General features: G+C 36.5%; 1 protein-coding gene and 1 long non-coding RNA gene across 3 annotated transcripts in view; one reads left to right on the top strand and one right to left on the bottom strand.

Annotated features, from left to right (window-relative positions):
• Positions 1–24,592, top strand: part of kirrel1b (kirre like nephrin family adhesion molecule 1b) — a 55,456-nt gene that overhangs the window by 15,630 nt on the left and 15,234 nt on the right. For both annotated transcript variants that reach the window (XM_026925709.3, XM_026925708.3), the window contains exons 2-6: positions 19,651–19,803; positions 21,285–21,434; positions 22,639–22,796; positions 23,993–24,143; positions 24,481–24,586. In XM_026925709.3, coding sequence (XP_026781510.3) covers positions 19,651–19,803; positions 21,285–21,434; positions 22,639–22,796; positions 23,993–24,143; positions 24,481–24,586 — 718 coding nt within the window. The remainder of the gene's footprint in view (positions 1–19,650; positions 19,804–21,284; positions 21,435–22,638; positions 22,797–23,992; positions 24,144–24,480; positions 24,587–24,592) is intronic.
• On the bottom strand, positions 19,675–21,278 carry LOC128317133 (uncharacterized). The gene is made up of 3 exons (XR_008300652.1): positions 20,434–21,278; positions 19,885–19,954; positions 19,675–19,796 (listed from the first exon to the last, which is right to left on the bottom strand). It is a non-coding gene; the product is annotated as an uncharacterized LOC128317133 (long non-coding RNA).

Below are 24,592 nucleotides of genomic sequence, written 5' to 3' on the forward strand. Positions count from 1 at the left end.
TGTTGTTGGATTCTACATGGAACCTTCAAGGATTCTCCCAGATGGTCAACCAAAGAACCCTTAAGGATTCAGCATTTTACCTTTTTTTGTGTGTATTTCTGAAAATGCAGAATTGTTGACTGTATTGTTGCATCTGCCTTGCTACCATTCAGCTATCTCAGAGCACAGACAGTTTCTTTCTTTATCTGGTTACCAGCAGCCAGTCAGAACAGAACTTGGGGAGATAAATGGTTATGCATATCAGACAATGAAAATGAAATAAAAGTATCTACTGACCAAATCTGGGTAGTGTTTGGAGTCTGCTACAGTGAATCACTCTGTTGGTGTTAATGCTGCTGAACTAAACAGTGATTATTGCTATTATTGCAGATTCACAACTGAGTTCATGGTCAACGAGATTTTATGTAGCTTTATGTGTTGTGGTTATCTCTTGGTGCTTTTGAAACATCTGTGAATTGTGTAAGTTGTATTTGCAACTGTGCCGAACCCAAACCGTTTCTCTTGAGTCAGTGAATTCTTTGTCAAGACAGAGATTTGCACTTTTCTTGTTCATGGGATGAGTGTTTTTATCAGTGAATCTTTCCTTCACACCCAAGATTTGCTCTTGTTCAGTGTGATTGTGCAAGTTGTATTTGCAATAGTGTGTATGCCAAACATGATCCAGTCAGTAAATCTTATTGTCATGGCTCTGATTCACTCCTCTCTTGTTTAGCAAGTCAGTTGAGCTAGTGATCAGTCCTATTCAGGCTCATATGATCTGAGCTGGAGATTTCCACTATTTCAGTGAATGCAATGGTAGCCTTTGTTTGATTGTTTGAAAAGTAAATCTTCTAAACATGGACAAGTGGCACAATGGAAGAGCATTTGCCCGATCATAGAGCAATCATGAGTTCAAATCTCTAGATATCACTGGTAGGGAGTCAGGGAGCAAAATTGGCTGTGCTCTCTGGGTAGGAGGGACGGCATACTCTCTCTCTCCTGTTAATCACAGTGACAATAGCCAATCATGGGTGGTTGTGAGCTCATATATGCAGATAAGGGTGGTTAACACTTTCTTCTGAGTATCTTATGCTGACCTGTGATGCAGCAAGACCAGCAGTTCTAAAGGATGTGTGCCTCAGAGAAGGCATGTGTTGGCCCTAACCATAATATGTCTTTAGAAAAGCTTCTTTGCACTCAATCATGGATGTATTGTATCAGGTTATTTTAGTTTCAACCCTTATATTGATTGGAATGAATCATGAATGTTAAATGTTAATCTGTCTTTAGAATATCTTGATTGACTATGTACCTAGTTTGATACTTCTGGAGAGCTATGTTATTGCAGAGATTAGTGGCTTGTTAATTTGTCTTTTAAATGCCATAATTGCATTGAGATCTCCAAAAAATATGGTTACTTTTGGAACCTTCTTGTTTAGTGTCACCCATAATTAATCTTTAGAAGCTCTTGAGAGGGTTGGTTTTGCATGCCTCGGAGGAAGCATATGTACCACCCTCCCCAGTTGGTAGCTGTTGTGTGATAGGGTTTAGCTAGTGTTAGCTAGTGAGTAAGAAATTGCAAGAACAGACTGGGGAGAAAACAATGATTATTATCTACTTTACACTATTAACTGTTTAGCTGTTTGTTGTCTGCCTTAGAATCGGCAAACCATGCAACTAAATGAAATGGTGAACGAAATCTGAAAAAAATCATTTTATTGAATGGATTTAAATGACTTAAGATGATGCTAAAAAAAGTTATGTTAATGCTAAAAATTCATCTCTAATTCATCTCTAATATAGATATATAATTGGCCACTTGCATTTCACACCTTAATCATGAAATCAAGTACTGTTGTTTTTTCAGTCTTTTTTTCCCCCCTCATTTTTATGCATTTTGGCAAGCTCTTTTAAGCAAAGTGACTTATAAGACAAGGGTCTTATTTAAGGGCCCAGCAGAGCCTGCCTGGAATTCCAGGGATTTGAACTCAGATACTAAGGCAGAACCATAAACACTGAGCTACCACGTTCCACAGTGATTTATTAAATGTCTAGTATCTAAATATACAGACATTTAAAAATCAGTTTTTAATTGGTCAGATCAAGTCTGTTTCATATACAGAAAGCCTACTGTTGTATCTATGGGTAGTAAGTTTAACTTTGTCCCTTAAATATTTAGCTATATAACAATGTAATAATTGTATATAACTTGTGATAATTGTATGAAAACATATAAATTATTAAGTTTAGGGTACTGGTGTAGCTTTTCTTGCTGTTAGAATACAATTTCTATCAAAAAAAAATCTTAGTTTGTTACAAATTATTTTGATTCTTGTAAATAAATAAATCTGACTCTGATCAGGATAAAGTGATTACTATAGATGAATGAATGAATGAAAAATAATTGGGCTTATTACTGTGAAACATATTGTGAGACAAGGCTGAATTACTCCAAGCCAGTAAAAAAAATGTTTTCCATATTTATATGGATATTTATTGTCAAGAAAAGAATATTTTTTCTCTAAAACTGACATTTTTCAGGATTGTATACACTCACAGTAACTTGAATTAATGATATATTTTCTCTCCCTGCCTCTCTCTCAAAGGGGTTTGCTGAGGGAGGGCACGAAGGAGCGCACACATAAGCGAGATTTTGGGGTAATTTTCTGAGATGGCAGCTGTTGCTATGGAGACAGAACTCTCAGATTGGAGGGGGACAGATAGAAGGAGGTATAGAAAAGTGTGTGTAGAAGCGGAAAGAGAGTGAGAGATAGTGGTGAGAGAGAGGGAAAGGAAGACGAGCAATGGAGGAATATAGGGGGAAACGGTAGAAAGGAGCCTTTTGTGTGGTGTAGTTCACCACTCACACAGCTGCTCTCTTTGGTTTCTATCAACTGAATCTGTCCATCTGAATTTAGATTTGTATGAGGAGGGGGCAGGAAAGGGGAAATATAGAAAGTCATTACTGGAGAGAGACGCAGAACTGCATATGTGTTCTTTTAGAGGAAGGAGAGAGAAAGAGAGCGTGCTAGGTGACAGTTAGTGGCGTTGGCCAAAGAGGGTTAAAATTAAATGCAGACAAGTAGTTTAATATATATGTGTGTGTGTGTGTGTGTGTGTGTGTGTGTGTGTATGTGTGTATGTTAGAGGGAACAAGCTGTTGGCAGTGGCACCAGTGTCAAAGTTTCGAAAGAGTGTTAGTAATTAGTGGTAACAAAAAGAGAGAAGAGAGGGATAAAAGAGAAGGTGCTGAAGAAATACCACACATGCCATAAGTGTTAAAAAGAAAAATAAAAGCAGAATGTGCAAGAGAGAAATGCAATTAGAAAAAAGATGGAGATTAATGGAGATAGAAATGAAAATAAAGAGAGAAAAACAGATAGAAAAAGAGAGAGAGATTGTATCAAGTAGTGAGAATGTGAATGAAGGGCAGGGCTTGCAAACAGGGACAGGTGAGGAGAAAATAGTGATACACCAAAATGGAAATTATTGGCTGAAACCAGCACTGAAATTCAGGGCACTCTGGACTGAAAACCAATTCCGAAGACCAAACGCTTGATTTTTTTTATTCAGCCTATGACAAAAAGTTTTAATGAAATTGCATGTTTATTTAAAAGAACAAAGTAAACTTCCAAATTGTGAAGCAGGGTTAGACAATCGGTAAACTGTGTATACTAAGCTGGAGCAAAATTATAAATAGTACAGAAGTCAAAAACCACTATGTCAAATAGTGCTCTGCATCATCACCTGCAGAAAGCAGGCATAATACTTCACACTGGAGAATGTATGGATTGTCTGTGAATGGGATATAGGCCATGTGGTGAATCTGGTGACATGGTCTGTAGTTTGTTAAGAGACTGAAATGGAGTTTGTGTTATTGTCTGATGCCAGTGGTGATGTCATTCACTGAGGCTCATGGGAAACAAAGTTCATGTTTTCAAGTGAGGCTGGCTATGGCATTATTATTCACAAACTATATGTACTGTTGCATAAATTGTAACACTTTATTTTGTTTTTTGTAGTTTTGGAAATTGAAAGGCATTAATTAATTAATTAATGATTAATTTGGAAGTAAAAAAAACTACTCAAGGTAAAGAACTAGAGCATTTGATGAAATAAATTTCACTTTGTTATTTATCTTGAATTTTTTTCCTTAAAAAATTCAGGCTTTTTTTTTTTTTTTACTCTTTGGGCAAACTGGATGCATCCTTAAAAAACTGAAGAAAATAATGAAAATAATGAACATTTTCATCTTACACACTACTTAATAATCACAGTTTATTATATCAGTTCATAGTGTTGTTCATAATAAAATTATAAGATATAACATCTTCAGGGTAATTTCCCTGAATTTTCTTTGTACCCTTTGTATCCATCCATCCATCATCCGTTGCATCCTTCCTATACAATCACCATACGTGTGCAGTTTACTTCCTCTCTCTCACTTTTCTGTGGAGCAGGGGTTGACCCTAGGCTAGAAGTTAAATAGAGATATTCAGTACAGACAAGGAGGGAGAGAAAGACAGAAACAGAGAGTGAAACAGAGAAAGGTGGGGGAGGTAGTTCAACTTCAACACTCAGAAATGGCTCTGATGCTCATACTCATAAGTTGTTCATAAGCTCATAAGTTCCTGTTTACACAACTGCACTTTTTGACTATATAGTACAAAGTTATAGAAGGGAAATTATTTATAATTGCACTATCCGGTGTCACCCAGATGAGGATGGGCTCTGAGTCTGGTTTCTCTCAAGGTTTCTTCCTCACATCATCTCAGGGAGTTTTTCCTTGCCATGGTTACCTATGGCTTGCTCATTAGGGATAAATTCATAAATTTAAAATTTAGATCGGGAATTTATATATTTCTGTAGAGCTGCTTTGTGACAATGTCCATTATTAGAAGTGCTATACAAATAAAATTGAACTGAATTGAATTGAGGAAGTATATAGAAAACCTTGTATTCCCTAACTGTTTTTCTTTTTCAGAGTATGTAATATTAAATAGTCCTGAATAGTAAGCCTGAGACAGAATTTCGTTGTCTCGAATATCTGGATACAAAATACTGTATTGACAAATTTGTTTCTCTGAGGGGTATCACAATATTTCCTTTTAATATACATTATGAGCTGTACCTCTTCTTACTAGGCACTAGGCAGCCACACCAGAGGCAGTAAAATACAAAGCCTGAAGTTTGTGAGTGGGAACCTAACTGCCTTGAAGCATGCTTACTTGCTTACTAGTTTAAAAAAGTGAAGTTAATCTGAAGGAGCCATCATGGCATATGTGTCAAACACAAGGCCTGCCCCATTTCAGTTGGACTGCATAAACTTGGAAAAAATAATACTGAAATGGCCAGTAGTACACTACTGCTCAACTTTTTCACACTATCCAGAATTAAAAGCAAATCTGCAGCATAGCCATCTGAATGGTAGTTAGTGCAAACCGCCATATAATATGTGCACTCCGGTTTCTACCGTGGTAGGCTTGACTGCGGTCTAAATGCGGGTTACAATCAACAGCTGTGTGCTGCGCTTGATGTAAGTCACACTTATGTCTAAAAAGTTTCAAAAGCATGTTGTGTGTTGTGCTGGCAGTGACATAACCAGAAATTAAATTCAGAGGGATGAGGAAATATAAATAAAATTATGATTGTTTTTTCATCTGTAAAATCAAATTCGTAAGTGTGACGTGTGTAGGAGCGGTGCTTAATTAGTTTGTTATTTAGTTTAATCATTTAACACACAATCTACCGTCAAACAGTTTTTCCATGTTAATAACATTAAAAACATTTAAAACGCTGAAAAAGATTCAAACAATAAAATAATAATAGAAAATTACACCTTATATTATATATCCTGTTCTACTTTTCTTACAGTACAATGTATTGATATTGCAGTGGCTTGAATTGTTGTCATTACAAAATAAATGTATTAAAATTTAATATTTTATTTGTGTCAATATTGTCTTGTCAGTATCATCTTGTGAAGCCTCTGGATATGTCTCATTTCGGGATATCTCTCATATTGTGTTTTTAGTGTGTCATCTCATGCCTACTGAATAGCCTTGTGCAACATAATGATATTATGGTCCCTATACAATATTACTTTGCCACCATATCAACGTTCATCAGCGATTATTATTATATTACCAAACCTGCCAACTGTTATTCATTTTGCTTAGGAGCTCCGCAAAAGCAGCTGCAGACATAGAAAACTGTAACTTCCTGCAAGGAAAAGCACCTGATGCTACTGTAAAATATGGTCATGGATTATTGGTGCTTAGGGCATGTTTTTTGGTTGCTGTTTGCCTCTACCAGCAGGTTCACACTTGGCCATCCATACAGCTTTCAACAAGATGATGAGTTAAACATACTTCCTAATCAACACAGAATTGGTTAAAGAAACAAAGAACGAAAGAAAAAAATCAGTGGCCACATTGCCTACATAAGACAGATGCAGCAGTCACAACCTACTATACCTAAGTGAACTATACTATTACTATTATACTATTACAAATAAATTTGCCCAAATAATGAGGGGTTAAATACTTCTTTTAGATCTAACATGACAGTGTAGCACCATCTTGTGTGAGAAAAACTGTCCCTGTGGTACAGTGAACAGTTTCACATCATCAGCAGTATGAGTGAATATGGCAGAAAAATAAGCTAGAAGTCTTTCAAATAGCATGGAGAGAATTCTCTATAACTACTATTAGGTCCTTGCTTCAGCCAGAACAGATTATTTTTCAAACTTGATAGACAGCAATTAAAACAATATTAGGTTCCCAATTAACCCAATATCTAAATTAACAAATGTTAAGGCTATTTATGAGACTTTTTCAGTAATAGATAAAAGATAATAGAGACCATAATAGTTCAAATTTAGCAGTGGGCTCACCGTATTATGTACCACTCAATTCTCTAATGAGGAGAACCATAATCCAAGAATGTCTAGATATGTTTCATCCTAACTAAATTTATCTGCTATAATGAGCTATATACCTTGATGTTGTCCTTCACCTGTGTCCTTGACACAATACTGTCTAAGTTACATGGAGGTTTTTATGACAGCTGTTTTTTAGATACTACATCTCAACCCCTCAGACCTCCAGCTCTAATCTCCAACTTGCATTTTGTAGCTAAGATTTAGGAGAAAATTTTCACCTGATAGCTTTATTCTTCTAAGCAATAAAAACAAGCAGGGTGTATTTTAGGCTACGGAATCAGTGCGGGATAAAGTGCTCGGTGACCTATTCAGCACAACATGGAACACTGTGTAAATGACTTTTAAAAATTGGATGAATAGAAACTTTTTCCTTCTAAATTCTGATAAAGGAGAAATACCAGTGTTCATTTTGTAACATTTAGGTTGAACTAGTGGTGCTTGTGTTGCCTCTTTAAGGAAGTGTCAGCTAGTGCTGAATGCAAAAGCCCATATCCTTACCAGAAAAAAGTCACACATATTAGCCCAGTCTTATTCAAGCTACAAATGAAATACATGCTATTCCAGTTTTTTTAAAAATGTTTTTAAAGTTGAACCCTATAGAAATATTAGAATTAACAGTTATGTTATTAAATCAAATTGTGCCATATAATTTCATTGTTGCTTTTTTGTTTGTTTGTTTGTTTGTTTGTTTTACATATAATAAGATTAAAGTTTCAAAGCCTTATATTATTCACTTACTTGTTTGTGAAATTATTATTTGCAAATTGCCTTACCATCCACCACTTAAGGTATTTATTTCAGTACTTCTTATATCAAGATATAAACAAAACAATTCAACATCTGATGTGTCACATTATTTTTTTTAAATCCCACCTCCCAAGAACATGCCAGTGGGTGGATTAATGACTTTAAATTATTTCCTGTTTTGTGCCCAGTATTCCTGTGATTGTGACTGGCTCTGGATTTACCGTAACCCTGACAAGGATAAACTAATAGATGAATCAATGAATAACTGTATGTCCATATAAAAAAAATAAAAAAAATTATAGTTCACACATCACACATAATGTGTAGTATTTTCTCATATCCATTGTTCCCCTTCATGCTGATTTAGTTACTTAGTGTCCTTTCCATACTTGCTCTTAATTTCTGATGAGAGCTGCTAGGGTTCCATAAATATCCCTAGAAAAGTTATTATTTTAAGTGATTTTTTTTACCTCCCACACTTAGGGTGTGACCTCTCCAGGGAGATTTTTTTTAATATACTATTTTTCACCATGATCTTAACCATAACCATCATGTTCTGAATAATTGATTGTACATTGATCCATCCCAAAATACTACTAACTAAGACTAATAAGACTGATGTATATTTGGTATATCATTAGTTTTAAAGGTATTACAAGGTATTACATTTTACCACAGTACATCTACAGATACCTTGATAATGAGAAAAGAAAAAAAAAACAGAGAAAAATATTAAAAGAGAATGAAGGAATGATATAGTGACTCCAAAAATATGACCAGATACTGATAGCGTGGCATGAGACATTTGGAAGGGGGTGGGGGTTTGAACTGTGAAAATAAATATTGCAAGTCAGTAAGCGTGAACGTGTGAATGGCAGAGTGAGAAAAAGAAGGGAAGAGAAAAAAGAGGGAGGGTTAAAGGAAAAAGAGTGAGAGAAGTGAAATCAGAGAAGAAACTTTAGAAGAAATTTAAGGCTGTAACAAAATACAGAACATAAAAATTAAGAGATATAAATATTAATTACAGAGGGTGATTAATTAAGAAGGAAAGAGAGGCAGAGAAAGACAGAAAAGAAAGAGTAAGCAACATAAATTTGGAATCACAGCAGAGTTTCTGAATGAAAATGGGGGAAAAAAAACCTGCTGCTGTATTAAGTCAATTCACATGTCTTAATATAGTTAAAGCATCCAGATGACTAAAAAAAGCACTTATACTTATCAATCACCCTTTCATTAAATCAACACTGCTGGAGAATTATGATCTGCCACGACAACAAGGTCTCAGCTTCTGAATTTGATTCCTATTGAAAACCTGTGGTATGAATTGAAGAGGGTAGTCCATGTGTACAAATTTAAGAATATAAAATATAAACCTAAGAATGAATACTCTTGTGCAATCATTAATTTAGTAATCTAAATTGTTGTGGAATGCATGGAAGATTAAAAATAGTCAGTAAACAGTAAACAACGTCAATTTGATTTCAAAATTACTAATCAGGTGTGTATTACTTGAATGACATATGATGTGTCTTTCCTCATCTTTGATTTGTACACCATCTCAGGTAATTATGATGAATGGCAAGCATTAAAATTTGGCATGATACCGGTTTTTCTTTTCCAACGCTGATACCAATCATGAAACCTTGAGTATCAGCAGATACCAATACGCACCTGAAATTGTTTTCTTTAAAAAATATAAAAGCTTTAAATTTTTTTTGACTGAAGCACTTCAGAGTTATACTCATTCACACAAAAATCACTTATATTGTAAATATAATAAATATAATAGAGTATAAATATAGTAAAATCAATCCTAGCAAAAATTAAAAACAGAAATGAAAGAAGAAAAAAAACTTTGTATGTAAATATTTCTTGTGATCAAACATTTTTGCTGGTGTCAGCCCAATACTGATACTGCATATTAGATTGGTGCCATCTCTAATTAAAAATATTTTATATACTTAATAAAAGCTTATGCATCTGATAAAAAAAACAACTTTTAGTTGCTGTGAACATGCTAGAAATCTTGGTCAAATTGGAATATTATTTGAAGTTTTCTTTAAATAAAAATAGATTCAATATCCTAGCATTGTTTATGAATCATACTCTAGCCCTTTGACCTTGATAAGGTACTATTAAATTATTCTGCATGTGTTGTGTACTTAATAACAGTTAGCTTGTTAAGTTGGTTCTAGTTGAGTCTTATAACTATATTAATCAAAACAGAAAACAGTTATAGATCACTTCACAATGAATCACCATAACAGGCATGTTTTTATTTTGTAATAGGAAAAAATATATTTTGAAAAGAACATACAGTACTGTGCAAAAAGTCTTGGGCACATGCAAAGAAATGCTGTAGAGTAAAGATGCCTTCAAAAATAATGAAATTAAATGTTTCTACATTTAAAAAAATACTCTAAAAAGCATAAACAGTAATACAGTAATAAATGAAACAAATTCAATATTTGGTGTGACAACCCTTTGCTTTAAAAAAAATATTAGTCTCAGGTACAATATATGCTTTATGCTTTGCAGTTTTATAAGGAAGTCTTGCAGAAGCAGCCACAGTTCTTCTGGAGACTTTGACTGTCACACTTGCTTCTTATTTTTCAGCAAAACCCAGCAGCCTTCATTATGATTTTTGTCTGAACAGTGGTCTCTTATGTAATATGCTGCTTTCTTTACTGACATACAAACATTTTTCTGTAACTTTCTATAATTTTGTGCTGGAAAGCTAATGTTTGGAAATCTAAAATGGATTTTGTACTGACTCGATAATGTAGAAGTCATAAAATAAAAATCTATAACCAAGTTTTTAATTAAAAAAATATAGGGTGCCTAAGACTTTTGCACAGTACAGTATTTTTAAGCTGATAAATTTGCTGGTTTGGTCTGTACATTCTCTGGCTCACTTATATCACTTATATCACTGATTCCTGATCAATAAACGCTCGTGGCCTAATGGATAGAGAGTCGGACTTGCAACCTGAAGGTCGTGGGTTCGAGTCTCGGGTCTGGCAGGGATTGTAGGTGGGGGGAGTGAATGACCAGCGCTCTCTCCCACCCTCAATACCACGACTGAGGTGAGACCCTTGAGCAAGGCACCGAACCCCCAACTGCTCCCCGGGCGCCGCAGCAAAAAAAAGGCTGCCCACTGCTCCGGGTGTGTGTTCACTACTGTGTGTGTGCACTTGGATGGGTTAAATGCAGAGCACAAATTCTGAGTATGGGTCACCATACTTGGCCACAAGTCACTTCACCTTCACCTTTAATAAAACTGGTTTTTTTTCTGTGTACTGATGATTGTGGTGACTGTCATTTGGCCTGTGGGATAGGCTTGAGAAATGTATGAAATATAGCTTTGTCCCATTGTGTTGATAGGAGCAACAGCCACATTAGGGCAAAAGCCAATCCAGCAGGATTCCCAGTAACATTTTCAACTGGCTCAAATCTACTGTGTTGAGGGACTGGATCACACAAATGTGCAAACCCACAAGAACATGGGGAGAACTCATGAAACACTGCACAAACTAACCTGAGCTCAGGATCAAACTGGGGACACTGGATGCTCAGTAGTACTTCCTTATTAAACTGGCCTTTATAATAAAGCTAAAATTTAAGTGCATGTCTCGCCATACTTGTTTACCTTTTCATAGGGCTTTATTTGTACAATCTGACTAAATCACCAATAATCACTGCCACTTGTTTGAATTCTTACAAAGTTTACAACATATCAGGTCTGAAAAAATGACGTCACAATTCTGTACTTACTGTAGCTGCAAGGTGAATAAATGGTGTTCTAGGCTGAGTTTCCCAAAAGCGTTGCAACACACAGATCACTGTTAAATGGTAGCACAAGCATTATATTGAACACTCTCTCCCAGTTAAATTACTCTCAAGTTTGCAGTGCACACTCCACATAAATCAACACATTGAGCTAATCCTGACAAAAGACACAAGCATATAAATTAAACAAATTTACCAGATAATGTTTATATCTGATTGATATAAAATTAATTATCTTAATTAATTAATTACTTTAAATGTTACATTTGTAAAACAGCTCATTGCCTGGAGCCATTACTCAGGGTTAAAACTAGTGTACGCTCAGTGCAGAGCATTCCACAGCCATTCATAATTAACACCTTATGAAAACACAACATGTTTTAAAGCAGATTCCATGTGTTCTAAATGTAGGATTCAAAATTTTAAGACATTTGTTAAAACGACAGATGTTGTAGTAAGAACATGAATAAGCTGAGGATACCCCTGTTAGAGACAGCAGGAGAGAGATGAAGGAATGAGGAGAGGAAGATTAGGAAGAAAGAGAGAAGACAGAGAGAAGAGTAAAAAAGTGGGAAGAAAATGAGTCATATGGGAAAAAATGAGTACAAGAGTGAAAAACCAAGGCTGAAGTTTTATCTGTGCATTTTTGTCCCCTGCCCCACTTACACACAACCCCCAGAGAAAAGAGGTGGCAGCAGGTGGAGGTGGGGTGTTATTGGTAGAATAGAACATTGGTTCTGTGCAGTGGCATCATATAGGACTAAGATTTGTAAATATCAGGGCAAGATGTCACTTGAAGATTAACGCAAATATAAATAGTAGGACAGGGTCAATGGACAAACCGTGGGGGGGTGAGAGAGAGATCCAGTCATAGCATTGTATTGTATAGCATATAGCAGTGTGAATATAATTAAAATTCCACTGTGAAAGAAAGTGACAGAGACTGGGAGACTGGTGTAAGAGAGACATTGTGGATGCGAATGACTATTACCATGTTGGATACACTTTAAACAATCAACATGTCTATAAAAGATTTTGAAAAATTACATATATTTTATGATTTACAACATTCTGAAGTAGGTGCTGAAGACTGTTAAAACTCTAACTAAAGTTTGGTGTTTAATACTATTATTGATTAGCAATTAGAGTTTACAGAGGTGGCTATATATTTACAATAATAGATGTGCTAAAGTATTCTGGCGTTTATTCTATAAATAATTCTTTAAGCAGTACAGTTGTGGCTGTGCTTTTGGTATGCAACAGATAAGGTGAAACGCATTCAATGCTGAAGAGAAATATAAAGAAAACTGAGAGATAGAGAAAGTCAGAGATGTTCAGAGATTCAAGTACATAATGTAACTCATTTTTCATGAGACAGTCTTGGCTCCTTACCCTGCCAATGATGTCATCGTGTTCTGTCATTGGTGAGGAGACTGCGGTGAGGACGATCATTTAAGATGCTTAATGAGATGACATCATCTGTTAATCAGCAGAATACGCTTTATCTGTCTGGTCATATTCTGAATTTGGATGTTAATAAATCACTTGACGTCTATTTTCACACAAAAAAAAAATTGAGAAAAAAAGAGAATCACAGCTTGTTTTTTTACAGCACAGAACCCAAGTGGTGTACAGTATGTACATTATGAGTTATTTAGGTGTAAAATAAATGCTAAGCCAACCATGAAAAGTGTTAAAAAGACATAAAACAGCAGTAGCATCGCATGTGGAATTATAATGTAAAATAACAACGCTGGATCAACAAAGTAAAGTACAGTAAAGTAGTTTCAACCTTGATGCATATTATCCTCTGCCTTTTATATGAAAAGGCAGCACCATTCTGAATCCCACTCAATAAATGATTAAACTAACACATAAAACTAACATTAAAGAGAAAGTTCTTAACCTATACAGTTGCGTTGCTATTTTGAAAAAGTTGGAATATGAAATATGGACAATTTAGAGATACCAGTCAGCCTACAATATATGTCTTTGGATTGGGGGAGGAAACTGGAATACCCGGAGGAAACCCCTGAAGCATGCAAGAGAACATGCAAGCTCCATGCACACAGGGCGGAGGTGGGAATCGAACCCCCGACCCTGGAGGTGCAAGGCAAATGTGCTTACATTACTTATAATGTCTATTTTTGTTTTGTTTAAAAGAAAACAAAATAAACATTAACAAGTAAAAAGTAAATCTGTGTTTATACTGTAATTTTTGAGAATATGTCAAAGTAAGTTAGTAGGCTGACCAGAGACTAATTGGTTCATGTAGAACTTTTAAAGTAAAAGCTAACAAAAAATGTCTTACCAAGGTGTTGGACACCCACCAGCCACCAGAACAGTTTCAGCGTGTTTTGGCATGCGATCTATAGGTCTTGGGAACTGTAACAGACAGATGAATATCATTCCTAGGTGTTCAACTGGGCTGAGATGTGGTGGCTCTGATGGCCATTGCATATAATGCATACATTGCTTTAAATAATTTTCATACACAGCAAACCATTCAGTAAACCCTTTTGGGATCATTCCTTGGAGGGCCCACCCCCATCAGGATAGAAGTGTTTCATAATTTCTGTTTCATCAAGAACTTTATTGATTTGCAGTTAGACTTCCCACTGAGGGACAGCAAAATGTCCCCTACAGCATAACAGAGCCATCTGTGTATCTACAGTACTGTGCAAAAGTCTTAGGCACCCTAAATCAAAGTCTACACCCCTATTAAAATTGCAGGTAAATGTAAAAAAAAAAAAAAAAGAAAGAAAGAAACCAAAATAAATCATCAATGAAAAATAAATAGAAACATTTTAAGAAAAGAAAAAAAATTACCTGGTTGCGTAAGTGTGCACACCCCTTACATATAACTTTGTTAAAGCACCTTTTGCTTATAATACAGCACTCTCTTGTAAATACAACAGTCTTTTTGAGTAAAAGTCTACCAATTCAGCACATCTTGATTTGGCAATTTGATTCCTCTCTTCCTTGCAAAAATGCATCAGATTTATTTGCAAGGGGATCTGCTGTGCACAGCCCTCTTTGAGTCATTTCAAAGGTTTTGAAAGGATTTAGATCTGGGCTCTGACTGGGCCAGTCCAAAATGTTGACCTTCTTCTGAAGCCATTCCCTTGTTGTCTTGGATTTGTGCTTTGGATTGTTATTGTGCTGGAAGGTGTTGTGCTTTACAGGTTTTGTGCCAAAATGGATTGGTATTTGGAGCTATCCATAATTCCCTCTATCTTGACTAGAGCCCCAGTTCCAGCTGAAGAGAAGCAGCCCATAGCATGATGCTGCCCAATGGTGTCACTAGGGTGTATCATTCAGCCACAATCCCATACATGCTTTGTATACTCTTTTTTGCGGGCCAAGGTTTCAGCAGTTAGATGGACCCAAGACGATGTCAGGAAAATCCTACAGAAGCAGCTGATCTTTATTTGGATTTATATCCAATATATACAGTCCCCTCTGAAAGTATTGGGATGGCAAGGCAATTCTTTTGTTTTTGCTATACACTGAAGACATTTGGTTTTGAGATCAAAAGATGAATATGAGATGAGAGATCAGAATTTCAGCTTTCATTTCCTGATAGTTATATCTAGATGTGTCAGACAACTTAGAACAAGGCACCTTTGGTGGCAGACCACCCAATTTTTAGGTGAGAAAAAGTAAGAGATAGTGAGTGAGGTGATGGTTTCTGACCAATAACTGGCTGGAGCTTTATCTTAAAAGAGAAAGCTGTGATGTCAGAAGATGCCGTAATCAGACTGTCTGATTATTAATGACCAGAATGATTAATGTCCATTTTTTGGTAATACATTGTATCTGTTACATTTGTAAAGGTTCATCTATAAATTAAGAAGTATTTTTTTTATTTATAATTATATCCAGATTAAAATTGTACTTGTTTAGCTTGACTTATTTGTAATTCTTGAATTATTACTATTATTTTTTTTATTATACATTATTTCTATTAATATTTAATAGAGTAATAGTTATTTCAATAATGATTATGAAACTAAATTTTATTTATTTTTCCTTATTATTATTATTTATATTATTATTTCTAAATTTATGTTTAAAATCTATATCCTGAATTTATATATTTCAGTAAAGCTGCTTTGTGACAATGTCCATTGTTAAAAGCGATATACAAATTAAATCAAATTAAAAAATAAATAAAAAGTCTTAAAGTAAATTAAAGTAAGTAACACTTAAAATTAGGTTGCATATCTCTTGCTTGCAATAACTTTATCAAGCAAGCGACCCATTGCATTTTTCTTTGATAATGTTTTTCCAGGCTTGTACTGCAGCTTCTTTCAGTTGTTGTTTGTTTTGGGGGGTTTCTCCCTTCAGTATCCTCTTCAGGAGGTGAAATGCATGCTCTGACTGGTTTAAGGTCTGATGATTGACTTTGGCCAGTTTAAACCTTCTACTTTTTCCCCTGATGAAGTCCTTTGTTGTGTTAGCAATGTGTTATGGGTCATTGTCTTGCTGCGTGATGACGTTCGTCCCAATAGGATTGGATGCATTTCTCTGTAAAATGGCAGACAGAATGATTCTGTAGACTTCTGAATTCATTCTGCTGCTACTATAATGAGCTACATCATCAATAAAGATTAGTGAGCCCATTCTAGAAGCAGCCATGCAAGCCCAAGCCATGACACTACCTCCACCGTGCTTAACCAGTGAGCTTGTATGTTTTGGATCATGAGCAGATCCTTTCTTTCTCCACACTTTGGCCTTTCCATCACTTTGGTAGAGGTTAATCTTTTAAACTTTTGTGGCTCATCTCTGTATTTTTTTGCCAAAAATCTGGCCTTCTGATTCTTATTGCTGAAGAGTGTTTTGCACCTTGTGGTATGGCCTCTAAGTCATTTTCACATGGTGGATTGTGATACCTTCACCCCTGCCCTGTGGAGGTTGTTGGTGATATCACTAACTGTTGTTTTGAGGTTTTTCTTCACAGCTCTCACAATGTATCTATCATCATCTGCTGTTTTCCTTGGCTGACCTGTTCAATGTATGGTTTGTTAGTACACCAGTGGTTTCTTTCTTTTTTCAGGACATTTCAGGCCAATTGTTGTATTGGCTATGCCCAATGCCTGTGAAATGGGAAGGGGGGGGGGGGCGGTTACAGGTCATTCAGCTTAGCTAGCATAGATGCGCTTCTAATGAAGGAAGGCTCTGATGTATCAGAGATTGAGAAAAATGTAAAAAAATAAATGAAATAAATGGAGATGGCTCAGCAAAATGGGGGAGAATGGCAAGCCTTTTAGTTTGTGAGCCAAAAAAATCAAACAGCCAGGTATGTGTTTTTGCACGGTATGCCACAAGAGATATGGCATTAATGTCAAAAAAGTGCTAGCTCGCCATCAATCAGAAGCTAGTCACAAGGCTGCCATTCGTGCTCCCTAGCACATGTCCTCCCTGCCTGGTGCGACAACCACCACAACGAAGGTACATGCATCTATGGCTGACCATGTGTTCAGTCTGAAAGTACACATATGTTCTTTCATAGAGGCGTGTGACCTGTCGCTCACAGTCTCACAACCGCTAGTTAATCTAATCCAATCCATTGCCGAAGACCATTTGAATGACTAAAAACTGTGTCAAGCATTACAAGAAGTATCAGTTTTATTCATAGATTGAAAAAAGCTTTGAAATTACACCAAATCTTTTTTCTTTAATCCCTGTATACAGCTCTCTGGTCTTCATGTAGGTTTATCCTTTTTAATAACAAATGCAGTCTTCACAGGCAAATCCCAGGGCTCAAACCAAGAGTAGACATTCAGAGCTATTAACTGAATATCTATTAATTATCAAGAAACATCTTGTCAATCACATGTTCCAATATTTTTGATCACTGGAAAAATGGGTGTGCTCAAACAAAAGGTGCCATGTTCTAAGTTGCTGAACACATCTAGATGTAAATATCTGAAAATGAAAGCTGTTTGTCTCATATATATATATATATATATATATATATATATATATATATATATATATATATATATATATATATACAGTTGATATAAAAAGTCTACACACCCCTGTAAAAATGCCAGGTTTCTGTGATGTAAAAAAATGAGACCAAGATAAATAATTTCAGAACTTTTTCCACCTTTAATCTGACCTATAACCTGTACAACTCAATTGAAAAACAAACTGAAATCTTTTAGGTTGGGCAAGTAAAAATAAAAAAACAAAATAATGTGGTTGCATAAGTGTGCACACCCTTAAACTAATACTTTGTTGAGGCACCTTTTGATTTTATTACAGCACTCAGTCTTTTTGGGTATGAGTCTATCAGCATGGCACATCTTGACTTGGCAATATTCGCCCACTCTTCATTGCAAAAACGCTCCAAATCTGTCAGATTGCGAGGGCATCTCCTGTGCACGGCCCTCTTCAGATCACCCCACAGATTTTCAATCGGATTCAGGTCTGGGCTCTGGCTGGGCCATTCCAAAACTTTAATCTTCTTCTGGTGAAGCCATTCTTTTGTTGATTTGGATGTATGCTTTGGGTCGTTGTCGTACTGAAAGATGAAGTTCTTCTTCATCTTCAGCTTTCTAGCAGAAGCCTGAAGGTTTTGTGCCAATATTGACTGGTATTTGGAACTGTTCATAATTTCTTCCACCTTGACTAAGGCCCCAGTTCCAGCTGAAGAAAAACAGCCCCAAAGCATGATGCTGCCACCACCATGCTTCACTGTGGGTATGGTGTTCTTCTGGTGATGTGCAGTGTTCTTTTTACACCAAACATACTTTTTGGAATTATGGCCAAAAAGTTCAACCTTGGTTTCATCAGACCATAACACATTTTCCCACATGCTTTTGACAGACTTCAAATGTGTTTTTGCAAAATTTAGCCGGGCTTGCATGTTTTTCTTTGTAAGAAAAGACTGTCTTGCCACCCTACCCCATAGCCCAGACATGAAGAATACGGGAGATTGTTGTCACATGTACTACACAGCCAGTATTTGCCAGAAATTCCTGCAGCTCCTTTAATGTTGCTGTAGGCCTCTTGGCAGCCTCCCTCACCAGTTTTCTTCTCGTCTTTTCATCAATTTTGGAGGGACGTCCAGTTCTTGGTAATGTCGCTGTTGCGCCACATTTTCTCCACTTGATGATGATGGTCTTCACTGTGTTCCATGGTATATCTAATGCCTTGGAAATTCTTTTGTACCCTTCTCCTGACTGATACCTTTTAATAATCAGATCCCTCTGATGCTGTGGAAGCTCTCTGTGGACCGTGGCTTTTGCTGTAAGATGCAACTTAGAAAATGTCAGGAAAAGCCTACTAGAACAGCTGAACTTTATTTGGGCTTAATCAGAGGCACTTTAAATGATGACAGGTGTGTACTGACATGAGTTTGAATGTGATTGCTTAATTCTGAACACAGCCACATCCCCAGTTATAAGAGGGTGTGCACACTTATGCAACCAAATTATTTTGTTTTTTTATTTTTACTCGCCCCCCTAAACAATTTCAGTTTCTTTTTTGTTGTACAGGTTATAGGTCACATTAAAGGTGGAAAAAGTTCTGAAATTATTTATCTTGGTCTCATTTTTTTTACATCATCAGAAACCTGGCATTTTAACAGGGGTGTGTAGACTTTTTTATATCCACTGTACATATATATATATATATATATATATATATATATATATATATATATATATATTATACATATACACACAGACAAAATGATCGGCCAAAATGATCTCCTCTTGGTTTCTCCAGTGTATAGCTGATTACATTTTCCTATAAGAGATTGGCTGATCGTTTTGTGAAGCATCCCCAAGGAATGAATGTTATGTTTTGACTCCAGCTATTACCTCTTGTAGCAATTTAAATATCCACTGGTTTCACCACAGTCTCAGAAGCACTCTGCTTACACAGCTTATTTCATGTCTTCTGCATTAGTGTTTCAGTAGGAAAGGAAAAAATATATTAGAGAAAGAAGCAAGTAAGATACAAAACAAGAACAGTGGCTTAAAACAACACACCACAGTATTTCTTTAGAAAACATGATGTAATTGCAGTGGCAAAGTATGATTAGTATGTTTTTACTGTTTACATTTAGAAACTGTTTATTTCATATATTTTAAAAATATATATATAAAAAAAAACATCTTTAATTTACAAAATTTCATTAGATGTGTCTCTCCCTTTCTCTCTTTCTTGGTCAGTGCTGGCTGGGCCACGCTTCTCTCAGGAGCCAGCAGATCAGTCGGTGGTGTTGGGGGAGCGGGTTGTACTCTCCTGTGTGGTGTTTAACTACACGGGCATCGTCCAGTGGACCAAAGACGGACTCGCTCTAGGCATTGGAGAGGACCTGAGGGGTGAGATCATACTGAAACATGTAGACACTCAGATGCATTCTTGCATGTATTCTTGTATAAATGCATGTATAATACACTCACCTGTATCCACATGATATTTTGCGTTACACTGCTGCCATGATTGGCTGATTAGATAACTGTACAGGTGTTCCTAAAAAAGTGGATGGTGAATGTATGTACAGTATACAATTATACAATACAAAATACAAATATGTCCCGACATACAAAATGCATTAACACACAGGCATAGGTACTAGCATTTACACACATACACATTTAGGTCATACAAAACTTGCATGCATACACAATGCATACATCCACAGTTCATACACACAATGGTGCATATATAGTTGTATTAAATGCAAGAAAATATATAAATTCATAAATATATAAATTATATCCTTTGCAGTTTACCCTTTTATTGTTGTATATAGTTGTCATTTTGAAGAACATTTTGAACTGCTTTTTGTATGAAAGGTGCTGCATAAAGTTACTACTACTACTACTACTACTACTACTAATAATAATAATAATAATAATTTTTAAAATATATAATAGTTTCATGTGCTCACAGGCTTCTTAAACGGTCTAATCTATTGTGATTTATTCAGCTCCAACTGCTACTATTACCTCAAATTTTGCCAATGCTTTCTTTCTTTCATTCTTTCTTTCTCTCGCTTTTCTCTCCGCAGCTCCTCTAGCCTTATCCCTTTATTGATGCTACTTGCATCTTTCTTTGTCCTTTTGCTTTGTCTCCTTTATTTCTCTTTATGTCCTCCTTCACCTCTCATGCAAATGGATGATTCTGACCTATAGATGTGTGAACACACACACACACACACACACACACACACACACACACACCTACACATAGGTTGGCTATCTGCAAGGATTGGCTGAGCTAAAGGATGATGTAATCGTTGCCAATACTTTGGTTCCCCAGCCCCCCCAGATCAATGATGTCATAATGTGTGTGTGTCTGTGTGCATGCGCGTGCGCCTTTGCGTGCGCAAGACAGAGGAGAGAAAGAGGAGACAGTGCAGATAGAATGCCAATGTGTTGGAGTGGAGCCCTCTGGTGGGAGGAACTTACTAATACAATCCTCAACAATTGTCTTTTTTTTTTCCTCTCTCTCTTTCTCTGTCTCTCCCTCCATTTATTTCTCTTTGTGTCTCATTTTTCCCTCCCTCTTATATAGATTGTGAAGGTAGTGTATGCCTGAGAGTCTGTGGTAACAGTGTGTATGTGATGATGTGGGGAAGCATATAGATTTGTGTCACAGTGTGATTGTGATTTTTTATGTAATGCAATATAACGCAATGGTGTGTGTGCCTGCATGCACTACCATGTGTTATATAGTCTGGACCTGGGGCATTATAAGCTACAGATGTATGTGTGTGTGCATGTATGGCAGATATGTTGTGTGTAACTGATTGTAAATATGGGATCAAACAATCAAGGGTTGTATTTGTGTGTTACAGCATGGCCACGTTATCGTGTATTAAGGATCATTGACGTGGGTCAGTATAACCTGGAGATTTCGTCAGCCGAGCTCTCGGATGATTCTCTGTATGAGTGTCAAGCCACTGAAGCAGCTCTCCGATCCAGAAGAGCCAAACTCACTGTCCTCAGTATGAATTCAGTCCACACACACGATTTTGCGCACTTGAAATGTGTGTGTGTGTGTGTGTGTGTGTGTGTGTGTGTGTCTTTTATTTTTTCATATGGAAGCAAGCCTGTGTACTGTTTGAACCTAAACATTCGTGCATGGTATCATGTGCAGGAATCCCTCTTTTGTGATCAGACATCTTGCTTTTTTAACTTGATAACTAAGATATTTAGTTAGCTACCTAAATAACAAAGGCTAGAAAGTCACAAATGACACCTGTCAGATTGTGATACATGAGCTCCCTAAACTAACATAAACATGGTTGTTAGTCAAAACACAAAAGATAGTGTTAGAGACAGACAGTTAATATTATGTGAGGCGGCCATGAAAATGCAGTCCGATGTTGGTACAGCTGGAAAATAGACAAAAATGACAAAAAAAATCAGGTTTTGACAAAAACGTTGTTTTTCTGCCAGTAAAACACTTTGACTCAAATTTAAAAAACAAACAAACATATATTACATAAACAACATAGAAATATTTTAAAATGCAGGAGTGAATGCAGTCAGTCTGCATAAAGATGTCTAAAACCGTACTAGCTAAGTGTAATGTTTTCACAGTATGATCAATTTTTTTGGATGGTTACATGCCATAGTGAAACGGACATACAATAAGCCCATTGTAAACATTTTTTGACTTTTTTTTAGGTTATAAATGTAGAGATAAGCAGGGTGTCTTTAAGTGGAATTGCATTGGAGTTTTGCTCTTTTTCATTTTTGTGGGTCACCCGAATTCAAAATGCTTTAAAACTTTTTAAAACTTTGCGAAAGAGAAACATATTTCAGTTCAGGGAAACCTGTAATTCTCGGAACTATAGATAATAGAAAATGTCAAAATGTGACCATGTGAAGGGTTTTCACAGTCCACCACACATATTCAGCTCATATTTCATATTTCAGGGCAAAGCTTCAGTCCACCACACTTTCTATACTTTTATTGATCTCTTGTGGTAAACAGTTCAAACTACTCAATGTAGACAGATTAAAAGTTTGGCAACATACATTTAGCAGGGACAATGACTACATTTTGCAGGGACTGAAAATATGTTTAATGGTCTACAAAAATATAGATCACACACTTATCTGCATATGCCTATTTGGGGCCTGTGTGTATATGACAAATTACATTGTGAAAACTAAGTGTGATCTCTTGTTCTTCCTTGTTAGTTCCCCCAGATGATCCAGTGATAGAAGGTGCTCCAGAGATTTTGTTGACAGCAGGAATCTCGTACAACCTGACATGTGTGTCCCGAGGGGCCAAACCACTCTCGACCATAGAGTGGTATAAAGATGGAGTTATAGTGGAAGGAGCTCATACTAGCACTGTGGGTATACACACACACACACACACAAAGAATTGAAAGTTTTCTTTCTAAAGAGTTAGCCAAAACACTTTTAAAACTATTAAAATTAAACTTTCAGACAAATACTTACCTATGAAACATCCTTCCACAAATCTTACTCACAAAACCAGGTATTATTGAAGGAAAACAGCACACATTGCCATTATATTTGTGGCCACATATAACGCAAGTGGCCACATGTAACCAGCTATCTAGACCTCTAATACAGGGTGTCCCAAAAGTCTCCATACTTAGAGGACCACGTTAGTTGTGTCTGAGTCAGCGGATGTTTGTAGACGTCCACTTCTCGATTGGTCTGCAACACTTTCAGCCTTTTTGAATTTGTTAATATTTTTGGCAACAGTGTTGTGTGTGATGTGCTTACCATGTTTCCTGTTAAAGTTTATCGCAACCTTGCGACAGCTTCCCGATCCAGCCATGAGAATGATTTCAATATGTTCTGCTTTTGAAAAGCATCCTTAAAGGCGATCTGAAAAATAAAATAATATAAACTAAGTATGAAAAATTTTGGAAGACATGTTGCTAAAAAGTGTTAAATTCCCCTGTTTATAGAGTCTTTTGGGACACCTTGTAAATACAAAAATATGGACAGTGTCAGGCGACAGGGACAGAAGAAAGCACAGGTACACAAAAGCTTTATTAAAAAAGATTGCAACAAATCCAATACGTTGAGCAAAAATTAGGAACAGGAAACAGACAATGGTCAGGTGATTGGTAAACAACATAAACTAGTCAAGGCAAGAATAAAAAACCAGAGAACTAGAACAGGAATCAAAATAGAGTAACAAAGTACAAAGGCTTGGTATCAACTGGTAACAAGACACATATACTTTGCGATGATGTGGTGGTGAGGAAGTCCTTAAATACTGTGGCTATGACTGTGTACAGGTGCAGGTTTGTGGTTGTTGGGTGTTGTTGGGGTTGCCATGTTTGTAGGCCGTTGTGTTCTGGGCAATGTAGCGTAACGCTGATTCTGGTATTGACATGACAGACAGATTAATTTTTCATTCCTTTACACACTCAAAACACAATCATAAACTCAAACTACTGTGTAACTGCCACTATTAATATGAACACATTAATGTAACTATATTAATACAACTCCTCTCTCTCTCTCTCTCTCTCTCTCTCTCTCTTCTCTCTCTTATCTTTTACAGGAGGTTTTGCCTGACAGGAAGCGAGTAACCACACGCAGTTTCCTGCCTATTCAGCCTGTAGACACAGACACTGGACACAACTTCACCTGTGTCTCCTCCAATCTGGCTGTGCCACTGGGCAAACGAGCCAGTGTCACACTCAACGTACACCGTGAGTCACTGTGTGTTTGTGTGTGTGTGTGTTCATATTGTCAGTGCTGAAGTACTGCTGTACTGCACAGGTCAGTGTTTTTCCTATTCTAGTCTTTACAGGACTAGGATAGCAACATGCCTGCTTTTTGGGTGTGTGTTCAGAGGCAGATTAATTAGTTTTTACACGTGAGATCCCATCATCATCCACATGCCACACATTTGACCAACAGTGAGCTTTGCTGGGTTTTTTTCAGCTACAGATGGGTGATACCTATATTCCTCTAAGAGTCTTATCCTGGTTAGGAGTCAAATATAACAAGTTTCCTTAATTTGTTTAATTCTCTCTCTCTTTTTAGATGCTCCCACAGTTTTATTATCGATCGAGCCTCGTTCAGTTCTAGAGGGAGAGAGAGTAACATTTACATGCCAAGCTACAGCCAACCCTCCTATCATGGGCTACAGGTAAGT

The sequence above is a fragment of the Pangasianodon hypophthalmus genome, chromosome 21 (assembly GCF_027358585.1).
Source record: "Pangasianodon hypophthalmus isolate fPanHyp1 chromosome 21, fPanHyp1.pri, whole genome shotgun sequence".
NCBI lineage: Eukaryota > Metazoa > Chordata > Actinopteri > Siluriformes > Pangasiidae > Pangasianodon > Pangasianodon hypophthalmus.